The following is a 14,598-nucleotide window of genomic DNA, read 5'->3' on the forward strand; positions in this document are numbered from 1 at the left end:
TCATGTTTATTTTATCACAAATAGTTCAAGGCAAGCCTAATATAGCCTGCAGCGAAACACAGCGTTTGCACAGTTCCTCTTGTTTTACAGTAAACTTGAACTACTGAAGTTTGTCAGTGTTTCTCACGTCTCCAGTGTGCACTTTATTCCTTTATTTTGTGGATTTGGGTAAAAACATCTGTGGCTTTACAAGCGAAGTCGTTCAATTGATGGCTGGATCCGTTGCACTGAACAGAAGTGTTTGACTGTACTCTGGTGCAGAGGACTCGGCGTGAGGCATGACTGTGAATACAGAGACCGAGAGCAAAATCTAGAAAGCAGAATCAATTAATATCCCGGATCAATAGCTGGACAGGACTTAACCTTCCTCCAGATACACACACATTCACCTTCCGCACACACACACATACACACACACAGTCACTCTATCTTCACAGTGCGCGTTTCCCAGTTTCCATCCATACTTAATGAAATCATTATATGTGTCATGCTGTGGTTGACATACTTCGGCCGCCTCTCATTTCCATCTTGCTAAATTCAAATACAGCCTTGCTCCTCAGTATCATGTGGCTTCTTACACATTAATATATGCAGGTGTATAACCACATAAATGCACACACACACACACACACACACTCGTAGTCAAGCATAAACGTATATATCCAAACGCACATGCATAAATGCACACCTTAGGTGGTCTGGCTTACAGACTTGATGTTAGTCATGATTGGTAGCGACCCCTGAGGTGTCTCTGATATATGGTGTGTGTGGGTGGGCGGGTGAGGCAGTGCACTTGCACATGTGTCTGTAAATTGCGTCTGTCTCAGTGTTGTTTTTCGACCTTTTAACTCTAAAACAAATCATTTGCTGCTAGTGTCCCCCTGGTGTGACAGCGCATAACCAGCATGCTGATTAATCTGATTCGCTAAAGCAGAAGCCAAAATGTAAATGGTGTGTTACTTTGCAAAAAGAAAGCATTTATCATGAAGACTGGAGACAAGATGACAGACTATATCTGAAATTGGTGACGTGCAGACCCTGGGATTGACGAGCTCCTTCAAACATGGAGCCTGGACAGCTCTACAGTCTACTGTAATACAGTTTCGCAGTAGTGGAATAAACCAGGAAAGACTAGTAGAGACCAGAGGGATGCTTCAACTCTGCATAATTGATTTCTAATAAATAAGTGATGATGTAGAGGTGAGGAGGATACGGATGCTTGTGTCCTGATCTTGGCTCGGACAAACACACCATCATGTTAATTAGACATTGATTTTTACATCACTAAATAATGGAAATATTCATTAGCTGTCAGCATAAAAATACATAATGGAGGGAGGAGAGAGAAAGTGAGCCGGAGAAAGAGCAAGTGAAGTAAAAGAGAAGCTGAGGCTTGTCTCGGGGCTTCAGCGCAGGTCAAACAAGGGTTACACAAATAACGAAATACAACAAGAAAGACTTAAAACGGTGCAATGCAATATTCACAATATTCATACTGAGCAAAAAATGCTGTTCTGAGAGAATCCAGCTAGGATGTGACAGGATGGTGCTCAGAGTCCAACTTCTGCAGCTTCATTGTTAGTCAGATGCAAATTATTAACATAGAAGGAAATGTTTTGTTAAAGTTGCTGTAGTAAAAGTAAAGGGCCTTTGTCGGCATCAGTCGCGCTGTGTTGCTGTGACTAATGAGTCATGTTCAAAGTGTCGCTGTCTGCCTTTCTCAAGAAAAGACAGACTGGAATTTACTTTGTACCCCTTTGATTTGTGCCTTAATTCCATACGCTGCTACTGATACTGACTGGCTGCATTATTACTGCATTATGTCGCTCAAGCAGCTTATGTAAAACTACCCCGTCTTTTAGAAATGACGGTTATGTGCCACTAATTTCGTATGTTTTGGGTGTTCTGCGTGGAGGATAATAGCAACAACTCAATATAAAGTTCAGATTTGTTACAGAGCAGTCAAGTATCAGCTAGATATACCTGATCAACTGACAACTGCGTGTAGTTAAAACTCCAGTATTCCTCCACCTCCTGCCTCTCAGCTCTCGCTGTATAGTGAACGGTTGGCTTTGAGACTGTGATGTTTTGGATCATTTTCACCACTCAAACTTTCTGTCTGAGGCACATTTCTGTCATATGTCGGCGCTGGCAGGGTGGGACCAGCCTCGTGCCAACAGAGCTCCATGAATTTAATTGAGTTTAACTGATGTATAGAAGAGCGAGGTGGACCGAGGGAGAAGAGGCATAAACACAATGCTGCAGAGAGACTTTGTTTAGAAATGGTAAATTATGAAATATAATTCTTGATTTTTTCAGTCAGGTTTTCCTTTTAACCATTTTAAACACTCTTAAATGTTGAATTATTTGACTGAGACAAAAAGTTAGAGCATGACAAGACAATCAGATTAATTTAACACCTGCACTGTAACTCAGCTCAGCTCAGTATTGATCAGTATGTTACCAAACACACTGCAGAGCAACAGGCTGGTTTTTGGCAGCCAGCTTGTTTTAACTGTGCAACATTTAGCAATTTAGCGCATTTAGACAAAAAAAATGCTACCACCATCCCAACTGGTTGGTTGGAATTTATTAAATTTAACACACGCTCGCCCAGAAAGAGACATGAACAAATAGCAGACAGTCAGTGAGGACGTCTGGAGCGCAGAGAGCTCAGAAAGAGCTGAAATGGTCTGATAAGTAGCAGTTTAGGTGCATTATGTCTACATTTGGTTTTAAAGAACTTTAAAAGCTCAAAACTCTTGCACGTTTTCTTTCATGTTGTTTTATTTCATGTTAATTTCATAAGATGATTTGGTCCAAAGCATTCTTTACCCAAAATTGCATATTTTCTTCTGTCTTCTGAGTCTGAAAGTCAAAATGTAGCAAAAGCAGAAATATTCATCATGAAAACAAGATCGAAACTAAAGTTCTGCATGATCAAAAAGTACTTTCTGACATATATTGCATTTTTACATTTATTTTTGCTCTCGTCCACATCATTTGCTCAAATCACTTCTTCTGACAATGTTTATAAAAGTGTCTGTGAAAAGACCTGTTCACCATGAAGTGACTCTGTGTTGCATTCATGGACAGAGAGGAGTCCCTTTTCTGTGACTATTAGTTGGCACTTGTCTCAGTGTGAGTTGTGAGATTTCTCTGGTATGTCGTCTCAGCATTAAACAGCATTTCAGAGTTGTTGGAAAGTCTGAAATTACAAAGCAACAACAGGAAATATGTCAGTAAGTTAAATGACAGTCAACCAAGTTTGTTTATGGCTCCACACAATCCACCTGGGTTGAGCTATTCAGTGTTAAATCCATCAAACACCTGTGTGGATGAAGACCGGGAACAGATTATGTAACTTCTGAAATCCTGGCTGACTTTGAAAAGCAGTTTCATCATGCACTGAAGGCCCTGACACACGCCAGGCTCAAAGAATTAGCACCAACAAAGGCTGCTTCATCTCCTGTTGAAGCTGCATTTGAACACACCACAGAGGCCGCGGACACCACCCATGCTCTGTGCAACAAACGGGCCGGTGGCCAGTTCATGAAGCCGAGGAAGGAAAGAAATACTGAGATAAAGTTGCAAGCTTTTTGCGCTTTTCCGGCCTTTTGTAAACAAGAGGTAGAGGTGACATCACCGGGTTTAAACAGCCAATCAGAGAGCTTCAGCTGTCACTGGCTCACGTATGCACACCTGCTTAAACCACCAGAGTCTGACTGTTGGCTTTGCATGTCAGGACCCAGAGGACAAGTTTAACATTTGACAATGCTTGTGATCATGGTGAATCAGAATGAGGAGCAAAAGTGCTTCTGCCTCGTGCAGGTTTTCTTCAGGTGGTTCACGAATAAAAACCTGCACAACAAAACAAATGTGTTCGCAAACGAAGGTGTGATGAGCGTCTGTTTGAGTTCTAACCTGCAGCACATCCTGAAACTGTTGTTCAACTGGCAATGCAGGGAAAGCTCAATCACACACACACACACACACACACACACACGACTGCGTTTGTGTGTGTGCGTGAGAGTGTGTGGGGGAGAGAGAGAAGAATCCTATTAGAGAGACAGACCTTGAAATAGAAATCCTATGACAGTGAAATGAGTGGACTGAGAGGGATCTCATGACAACAGAGAGGGAAAGAGACACGCAAAGAAACAGCGAGGAAGAGACAGACAGACACAGTGAGAGAGACAAGACAGAGACAGACAGACAGACAAGAGGAGCACAGACGATAGCAGAATCCAATCCTTGCGGAGAGAGCAGGCGTTAGGACCCGGGGGCCTCCACAGAAGTTAAAAAGCCCTCAGCGGAGTCAAGCTCGCGACAAACGGAGAAGAATATACCGGAACTTGGGCGACCTGTCAAATAAAAGCCTGTATGGAGACATGAGGCCGCATTTAATGTGGAGCAGACCTGCAGCTGTAGAACAGACTCCATTTAAAAAAATGACATTTTTGCTTTAATATTCTTTATTTTCATTCAGTCGCCAAATTTAACTCACTGAAATACTTGAAATTTCATATTTTCACAATTTTTGCAAAAAAACAAAAAAACAAACCAAACAAACAAACAAAAAAATTCTAGGAGAGCTTCATGTCTGAGATTCACAGTTTGGAAAACGGTGAATAAGAGTGTTAAACTATCAAGAGGAACATTTGTTTGTGAGACGGTACGTATTTGATTTAATTTAATAAGCTCTTTGATATAAGAAGCAAAGGAAACAAACATTCTTCTGTCCTGTCAAATGAAATTCAAAAGTAAAGCTGAGGGACAGAATTGAAAGCTTGTGATATAATTCGACTTATTTTTCCTCATAACATTGATTCGTTTTCCTGAAATTGTTAGATTTATTTAAACCTTAAAACTCTCTCTGATGAATTGTGACCATCCCTTACGGTTGGGATTCCGTTTCCACTCTGCTGCACGTCGATCTTATTTTGAAAGTCACGATCGGAAGTTGCACACGCCGTTCATGCGCCCGTCTTTACGCGGGTGTCTGGCACCCGGTGTGGTGCGCACTGCTCTCCGTTCCTCTCCAAGTCCACGTCAGTCTGTCAGAGACCGTCTGAGCGCGCACACACGCACTGTGCCCCTCTCACACACTCTGTGGCACACACGCGGGCACTGACGCACGCACACACGCACACACACACACACACACACACACAGCTCGCTCTGTCGGACCCGGGAGGAGCGGAACGGAGAGAGCTCCTGATTATTTGCCTCCAACTTCTCTGTTTGCTTCTACTTGCGTCTTTCTGTCTCTTCTTATCCACCAATGCGAGGATTTTATTCCTGTTATCTCTGTTATTGTCGCTGCTGTCCCGAACTAAGGAAAACCAGTTTAAGGACCAGACGGGAGTATGTAAAATAATCCGCACGACTGAGCAAAAGAAGAAGAAAAAGAAGAGAAGAAATGGATAAACGGAGTTATTCTCTCATTTTGCCTGCAGCTTTCCTCTACTTTGTACTTTTGGGATATACAGGTGGACAGTTTTTTCCAGGTAAAGCGATTCGTTTGCTTCATTTCTGGCTGTTTTAATGTCTCGCTCTTATTTTCTGTGTTTTGCTGCGCTTTCATAATTTCTTTTGAGTCTGAATGGGCATTAAATGCCACAGCGAGGAGGTGGCGCATTTGGGAATATAAAAAATGGACATAAAGCTTGATCTGTATGTATCAGTGATTTCGGGAGCATCGTGCAGCTTCATGTGTGACATTGCTGGATATTGTGATGGTAAAACATGCCTGAAGTCAGTTTGGAGCCCACTGTCGCTCGCTGAATGAATGAATGTATGTCCGTGCGTGCGCGCAGAAGTCTTGAACATGTCTTGACGGGAAAGAACCGACTTGTTTGTGGAAGTGATTTATTGATGGGTTGCTGATGATGGCTGCTTGACTTTGGTGTAAGCTCACACCATCATGTCTGAGTATTTCGCGCAGCTCTTGATTTGCGCTCCGGAGCTTTGGTGTGAAGTTTTAGACGCGTCATGAGGTCCTGCTCCATGAAGCTTCCTGCACGCGTGGATTGCGCGCTGCTGAGGGCTAAGAGGAGACTCGGATGCCGTGTTTGCATGTCGGTTACCCTCGCTGTGCGTCGCTGGGTGTTTGGAAACGGGCCGTCCGGTGCGTCTTAGCTCCGCCTGAGCGCAAAGCTGCGACCTGTCTGTTAAAGCGTCCCCTGGTTTATTTACGCAATGATGAGATGAATATTCTGATGTGTGCTACAGCAAACACGCACACACATCAGTGTGTAGCAGGGTAGTGTGATAACGTGTGCAAGTTACTCTCGTATGAGTAAAACCTGTGAAGCTTTTTATTCAACTTTTACTGGCACAAACTGCTCTAACGTCCAATTCACACTCTGCGTTCTCAGGGTGTAAATGTGACAATATACAAGATAAAAAGCTTCACCAGACGCTCAGTTTCCTCTGTAAAAATGCAGCTTCTCAGTTTCGGGTTCCTCACACAGTCCGCGGCAGCATCTCGGTCCGCAGCCACGATCCTCTGGCACTTGTTACGCTCCAGAGAGGTTTGGAGAGTTCGCGGTGTTTTCCATCTTTGGATCGAATTAGCGATTATTATAAATTATCAATCATCAGCGAATCAACGAAGCCTTACAGATAAAACCAGCCAGGCTCCGGAACAGCAGCGCAAAGTTTGCTCCCACATATGCTTCATTCCCCGATAAAACACAAATGTCCCAAATGAAAATGATAAAATGGAGATGAAATCCAAGCGCGCTTATTTAGAAGCTGAAACATTCAATGATTGTTACACAAATACTGAGAAGTCAGAATAAAACCAAGATGTATCTGAACGATTTGGCCGCAACTGTTGTCTGCTGGTTCGCATGATCCGCGAGTCAAAACCGGCTTTTCTATCCCTTCTGAAACAGACTGTGATAAAATGTGACACTCGCTCACATCGCAGCTCTGAGATTTTCTAAGTTAAGGCTCGACGTAACAGGAAAGATGTGTCCGCCTCTCTCGGCACCTTCTGCTTGGTATTCATGACTCGTCAGGCTGCAAAAAGAGGCTACTTTGAAGGGAAGACTGGCTCCAAACACTGAGTCTGCCCCCCCTCTCTCCTCCGCTGTCCCTGGCTCTGCGCTGCAGCGCGGCGGACCAGCCTTCACTCGGCCCGTGCGTAATTGTGCAGCGCAGGAAACGGCTACATTGCGCGTTATGGTGAAATAAAAAGTGGGGTCGAGTATGTGCGCGCATGCGAGCCCCGAAAGACAGAAACTGTGTGTTCAGCTCAGCAATCATGAAGGGAGAAAACAGATTTCAAGCCACATTTAAAACGTGAGACAGAGCTGCTCCTCTATGTAGACTCACGATAAAAAAAAAAAATCTCACCTCAGAAGCTCGTGAGGCGGCGGAGGACAGACTTGGAAAAACATTTTTCTGATTCACACACGTTTCATACTGTTCCATGTGTCAGTCCTGGAGTTGTGCAGGTGCATTTGTGTGGCATTATTCTGAAATCGAGTCATTACTTGCAAGGAGCTTATTTAACTGGGTTTGTGCGTGTGTGTTCCTGCAGCGCACGCGCGTCTGCGTGCGTGTGTGTGTTTGAGAGAAACTCAGAGAGAGAGAGCTGAGGGATATTTCGCTGGCCGTAGTTTGCTCCTGTGCCGTTAGGGGGCGATATTGGTACATCAGATCTATCCATCGTCGCACACACACACACACACACACACACACACAGACACACACTCACTCTCTCTTTCTCTCACACACTGACACACACACATTCACAGAGCGAGAGTGATTCTAATAATCTGTCTTCAAATTCCAAATGCTGGATTTTGTTTTAAGAAAAAAATGTGAAGAAACTTGAATTATAATAGACTGAAAGCCAGTGATGAAGACCTCCCCCTGATTCTGTCAGTCAGTCTGTCTGTCTGACTGACATCCTGTAGAGGTCAATTTTCAGATCACGTTGCTCTCATCCTTCATTGAGGTGAACTTTTCAGTCGGTGTCTCAGAATCTGAAGAAATGAACCCGAACCTCCATCTGCATGGCTGCCATGAGTGGTAAAATAGTTGTTTTACTTGTTTTACACTGAAACCATTTGTCTTCCACAGCAGAAGCAGCGGTTTGTGTTCAGTCTGTGTTAATGACCTTTATCTCTCTCCGACCTTAACCAAATGCTTTTAACTTAACTTTAACCAAACCTGAAAGGAATATAGTTCAACATTTTGGGATACACGCTCATTGGCTTCCTTGCAGAGAGTTAGAGGAGATGATCGATACACTCTGGTGTGTTCATGCAGTAGCTGCAGCTGGTAAGCTGACCTGGCTCGGCTCTGTGCAGATACGTTTGAATGACGGAAGTCGTCGTCGTTGAACAAATGCTCACTTTTTGGTGTTCGCCCCTCCTTTGTGTGATTTGGGTGAATTTGTCCTTCAGAAAAGCTTCATTCTGTAGTATGGTAGCTTTATGTTCAACAAAGCCAAAGCATGTGTTACTCTGTGTCCTTTTCATTGTGTGTGTGTGTGTGTGTGTGTGTGTGTGGCCTGGGTGCAGCTGTGCTCCCGATTCCTGACTTTGAGCTCCAGTGATCGCTAATTGTTGAACATCCGGCCGGGTTTGGGGGTGATGACGAGGGCGCTGGGGTTTGTGTGTGTGTGTGTGTGTGTTTTCAGGGAAACCAGATTACAATTCATGCGCCACTTAATTAGATTCCTTTGGCAGTAAGGACAGACGGGGAACGAGTGAGAGAAAGAGAACGAAAGGAGAAAGAGAAATGGATTGACCATGTGTCACTTTCTCTGCGTCTCCTTGACTCGTTCGCCCGGTGTGTTGACAGGATGGAGGGATGTGGGGAACTCTTTGGCTTTGATCAAATCAACAGCCTTCAATTCCCCAATTATAGAGCCCTTTATGTGATTAGCAGTGTGTGTGTGTGTGTGTGTGTGTGTGTGTGTGTGTGTGTTGGGCTTCTTATGACTGTGTGACGAAGGCAGTGTCTTACGGAGGAGAGAGGAGGAGTGCAGAGGTAAAGGTGAGCAGAGAAGAGAGGATGGAAAGAAGGAGAAGAAGATGTGAAGAGATGGAGAGGAAGGACTGTCCTTAGGAGAGAAAAGGAAAGGAAGCACAGAGGTGAAAAGAGGAGGAGAATGGAGGAGGGTTGTGGAGAGATGAGAAAGGGATGGAAAAGGAAAGGAGGACAAATGGGAAAAGAGTGGAAGGAAGGAAAGAAGAAATAGGAAAAGAAAGGATTTGATAAGCAAGAAGGAAGGAAGGTAAGGTAAGAGAGGAAAGACAGGACGAAGGTGGAGGAGACGAGAGGAAAAAGAAGGGAGCCAGGTCGAGGAGAAAGAACACAGAAGGAAGAAGAGGAAGATGTGAAGAGATGGAGAGGAAGAGAAGGAGGTGGAAAAGAGGAGGAGAATGGAGGAGGGTCGTGGAGAGAAGAGAAAGGGATGGAAAAGTGTGAGGAAGGGAAAGGAGGACAAATGGGAAAGGCCTGGGAAGGAAGGAAAGAAGAAGAAGTAGGAAAAGAAAGGATTTGATAAGCAAGAAGGAAGGAAGGTAAGGTAAGAGAGGAAAGACAGGACGAAGGTGGAGGAGATGAGAGGAAAAAGAAGGGAGCACAGAAGGAAAGGGAGAAAAGAGAAAAGGACCTTGAGGAGGAAGAAATAGGAGGCGAGGATAAAGGGAAGACTAAGAGATGAGGAAGGAGGAGAAAGGACAGAACTGTGGTAAAAGAGATAGTCTCGTCGGCCGTTGCCTCGTTCATCACTCCTGTCCAGACGAGATGAGGCCGAGGAGGAGGAGGAGGAGGAGGAGGAGGAGGAGGGCGAGAAGGAGAGAATAAAAAAAAGCAGAAGGGAAGAGCAAAGGACGAACGCTAGGAGGAAACGACAAAGACAAAGGATGACAGGAGGTCACAGAAAGAAAAAAAAATGACACTAAGTTGATTATGTCTCGCTGTTATCGACGGTCTGAGTGGCTGTAATTGTTTCCTCTGCTGTGTGAGAGCGAGGCAGAGCGTTATGACAGGACGTCTGTCACCTCGCGCCCCCCCCTCCTCTTTAGCATGCCGTCCATCCTCCCTCGCCGTGTGCGCGTCTGCCTAATCCACACCACTTATTCTATTGGCCCGACTAACTGACAGCCTAATGGTGGGGCATGGTGAGTGCCGGGCCGTGTGTGTGTGTGTGTGCGTGTGCGTGTGTGTGTGAGGGAGAGTTTGAGTTGCTCGTTGAATGAATGCTAAAGTGTGTAGCGGAGCTGAAAGAGAGAGCGAGAGGGTGGAACGAGTGAGGGAGACCACTTTCTGCAGTCGATGATATGCACTCAGAGAGGAAAAAGTGTGTGTGTGTGTGCAGGAGTGTGTGAGATGCAGTATTAGTGTCTGATTACGCGAGATTTTACTTTTTTTTTTCATGCCGCAGAAGAAGAATAAGGACGACTGTGGGCAAGCTAACTAATGCTAGCCACAGCCAGCCACGATAGCCCTCCGAGCTAGCTGGGTTGTGAGGCTTCCTCGCGGCCTCGTGGTCTATACGAGCTCCTTTTTTCGTTCTTTGCACAACAATTTCTCTCACTTTTCATGTTTACTCTGCATTGTTCTGCATATTTTAACGACTATTGCATCTCACGGCCAGCTTTAAATCCCACCTCTGAGTCAGGCTCATATGAACTTTTTGCCCTTTGGATATTTGTTGTAAGTCATTCCTCTCTCTTCTCACGTTTCCTCTCTGTGTTATTTAATATGAACTATGAAATAAAGGAAAAGGTCAAGAAGGATCTTTGAACTCGCTGGCTTGCTAATTGTTAGCCTGCTAACTGCCAGTAGCTGCGTTTCTAATGCACAAATCCTAAATATCGCAATAAAAAACTGGTAATGGAAACAGATATATTTCGAAAATCCTCTCGCTAAAACATTTTTACGCTCTCATCAGGTGGTTTTTCAGACGTATCGATACAAAAGTGTATTGCAAAAGTGTAATGGAAACACTTTTTTTGCATTTACATCACCGAGGTCAGTGGACGCAAAACACTTTCAGCCATCTTCCTCAAAATGAAATCTCGCGGGACGTCCGAGAATTTACGAGATTTTCGGCTGGTTCGCAAAACACTGTTCAATGGAAACACCTGCAAGTAGCATTTGAACTTTGCCGAAATTTCAGAAATATATTTTGCGAACAACTGTTATAGAAATGCAGCTAGTGAAGAAGCTCAACCCCAAGACCGACCTCAAACCATCCCTCACCTTCCACTCGGAGCTAATATGGTTTATTCTCCTGTTCCTCCAGCTCTCAGGGCGCTTTGCTATCGGTCAGAGTGTGAATACGTGTGTCAAACTTCATTTTCAGTTTATTTTGTTCAGAAATGTCTTGATTGTTCCCTGAAGGTTGGATGTCAGTCAGTGTGTTTAAAGCAGATTACGGTGTCACTTCCTGATAAGTTCACATGTCAACACATGGAGGAAGATGCTTGCTCGGCAAAAAGAAGCAAAAACACTGAGTGATGTCTACAGTTGTCACCACCACCGTGCGAGATGCCAGTTGTGTGGAAGCTCATGGGCAGCTATCAAAGTTATTATGTTCATATGGTTGCAGCTATTTCGCTGCAGGAGGCAAACAACACAAGTTCTCCAGTGAAGGAATGTGGTTTCGGAGTGACAGTTGCGTCTGCCACGGGGATATTTGACAGTTGAAAACCGAATGAGCAGTGAACGATAACGCAGCTTTGAAAAGCACATCTAATGGAAAGACAAGTAAAATGTATATTTAGTGGCCCTGAGGGCAAATTATCCCGGTGCATCAGCAGAGTGCAAAACTCATTGACAACAAACGCAGCTCCATGCAGCTATGCAGCTGATTACTCCAGATAATTCTTTGTTAAACAGTCGGAGGATTGAGTGTCTTAAAATGCAGATATTATGGATGGAGCATGAAAAGTGAGACGGATCTGTTTTTCCACCTGCAAATGATTTACAGCAGGACGCCAGGTCCAAACAGCTCAGAGGAGCCGTTTCTCTGGAAACGTACAAAATGGATAAACCACAACTCAAAACACTGACAGGAGGAAAGAAAACCGACGACGCCTTTTCTAGACACGTGTGTAGAAATAATCAACATAAGTAAAGTCTAAATAAATATTTTAATAGGGAAAAAAAAGTCCTTTCAAACTTAAAAACTCTTTTTGCAAAAGCGTTTTAAGGTGGAGGAATGTTCTGTTTCGTCTCCTCACAGCAGGTTTGACAAACACTGACAGACTGTGCCGTAAAAAACAAGTATTAACAGTTGATTTAGACCCCACCCGTGGTCGGAGACGCAGATTCAGACTGTGTGTGAAGGCCACATGTGCACACTGAGTGATTTACTGCATTTGTTCTCTGTGTAAAAGTACTGATGATAGGAGTCTAAATCCTTGACTTGGCATTGAAACAGCTTGTATTCATGTGTTGTTTGTCAGTGTGTCACAAACAACAAACAGCTGTGGATTCGCCAACAAGTGCTGCTTCACATGGCTGGTTTTTCTTCAAGTTTAAAAGAAACAAAAATTTGAGTCCCTTATAGACAAGTTTCAAGTTTATTCCTGCATCATTAAACTGATGCAAGCAAAATGTTCCATTTGTGCCACTTTGCATGTCAGCTATCATTACACGTGATTCACTTCCCTTCCTTTAATTCATTATTTGCAGATATAGTCCAACTGTGAGGGAAAGAGCATTCATATCAGTGTATGCAGAAGCCATCAGCAACACTTTGCCCAGGCATCTGTTTATCAGTGATAATCTAAATAAAAGATATGACTGGTGGACACTGACACTTTTATTAGAGCAGGTTAAACCCTTAATTACAGAGAATTCATTCATTACACAACCAGCAGTCTATAAATTGTACAGCTGTCACAAATGGTACAACAGTGCATCCAGAACCGTCAGTCTGCAGACGCAGTTCAGCAGCTGAGGACTTGCAGGATGCATACATGAGGTGGGAAATGTTTTGGTTTTTTATCCTGCGGAGGCTGTAAAGTGCAGCCTCGGGGAAGGATGGCGCAGATGTTCACCTCCCGTGTTTTCTTGCATTTTTGACTGCTTTGTGCCACTTTCAAGCTCTCGGAGGTTACAGGGAAGGATTTTCGGTTAAAAATTGAACCGTTTTTTTGCCTTATCCAACATGGAATTTAAATATTTACAAAAATGGCACCGCGTGGCCGCTTTAAGCTTTAAGGAGTTCCCAGAAATGAGGAGTAAGTTGCTTGTGGTTGGTATTAAAGGAGCCCAGTCTAATACTGGCTACTGAGGGGGTTTGAACCCGAGTTAGACTTGGCTGACGCGCTCTTTACCTGTTGTGCCTCCTGTGAACCCTTCCGTCGTTGTGTAAAGTTAAAAAATGTCCATATGCCGGTTCCTCTTATTGCAAAAAGTATTTTATTAATTCTACAGTGAAAAATACAGCGGCTTGATTTATCTGAGTCAAAAAACACACATTCAAATTTCGTGGCACAGCGGCAAAGAAAGCGGTCGAAAACCTGTTTGCCCTTCCGGGTCAAACCCTTTCTGTCGATGACAGGAAATGTCCCCTTAAATACTCGTAGCGCCACCCTGTGGTCAAATAAACAGTCTCACAATACCACATTTGGCTCCTACAGTTGGTGCTGTATCAGATCAGAGCAGCAGAGGGACATCACAACCTGAGTGTTACAGGATAAACAAAGGGTGTGGACAGCACAGCTGAAGAGGGACCTTTGTAAAGTCTGCAGACAGAAAAAACACAACATCCGTTCCCGTATTCGAGCTGCTCCTCCAGAACAACACGCAGGCATTTTCTGACCTGATGCCACTATTGCAGTTTCAAAAACAAAGCTGTTTTCTCCTCTTTGCTCTGTATGGTTAAGCTTTTAATGGGTTTATGCACAAAAACATTAATTGGGGTCAGGGTAAGACCATGGTTTGGTTTAAAATATCTACTTAATTAATAGTTTAAATTGACAGACCTTTTTCCGCCCTGGTTATAGTAATAACCACTTGGTTGTGGTTAGAGAACGAGCACAGTCATGGTTAAAGACGGTAGGTGATGGAGGGGGGATGCCATGCCATCCCTCTCCATCCCCTCGTAGCAGAGAGTGCAGGAGCAGAGGGCTTGTTTCGTTGAATACGCCAGTCTGGTCTGTCTGATCCTTTATGTGAATGAGGTTTGAGTCAGTTAGAGTCTATGACCCCACCAGGTAGCAGACAGATTTGTAATTGCACCCCTTTCTCTCTTGGATCTGTAATATTCTCTAAACTAAATACGCTATTCTAAACTAAAACATCAGATAAATCACACATTGGTAGCTAAAGATCAGACTACAGGTTACATTTCAGAGCTAACTGGGAATATCAGGATGGGCCGATGATCAAATCCTTCTCAAAGTCTCAAATAACAAAACAAACGTGGAGACAAACCGAGTAGTGATTGAGCTGATTAGAATGTCGGAGGCGTAGAACATACACGGCGCGGCACGTTAAAAACTTCCTTTCCTCTAATTAAAATAACTGCTGATTAATGCAAGAGGTCTTAATGAAGCTCAACAAGGTTTAGAAGTAATTAATCCATATTTAATAGAATATGTTAGTCGTGAG

General features: G+C 43.9%; 1 protein-coding gene across 1 annotated transcript in view; it reads left to right on the forward strand.

The window, feature by feature from the left end:
• The first annotated feature begins 5,422 nt into the window (after positions 1-5,422).
• Positions 5,423-14,598, forward strand: part of ptprt (protein tyrosine phosphatase receptor type T) — a 312,082-nt gene continuing 302,906 nt past the window's right edge. The window contains exon 1 of the mRNA XM_041962443.1: positions 5,423-5,510. Coding sequence (XP_041818377.1) covers positions 5,423-5,510 — 88 coding nt within the window. The remainder of the gene's footprint in view (positions 5,511-14,598) is intronic.

The sequence above is a fragment of the Chelmon rostratus genome, chromosome 2, assembly GCF_017976325.1.
Source record: "Chelmon rostratus isolate fCheRos1 chromosome 2, fCheRos1.pri, whole genome shotgun sequence".
Classification (NCBI taxonomy): domain Eukaryota; kingdom Metazoa; phylum Chordata; class Actinopteri; order Chaetodontiformes; family Chaetodontidae; genus Chelmon; species Chelmon rostratus.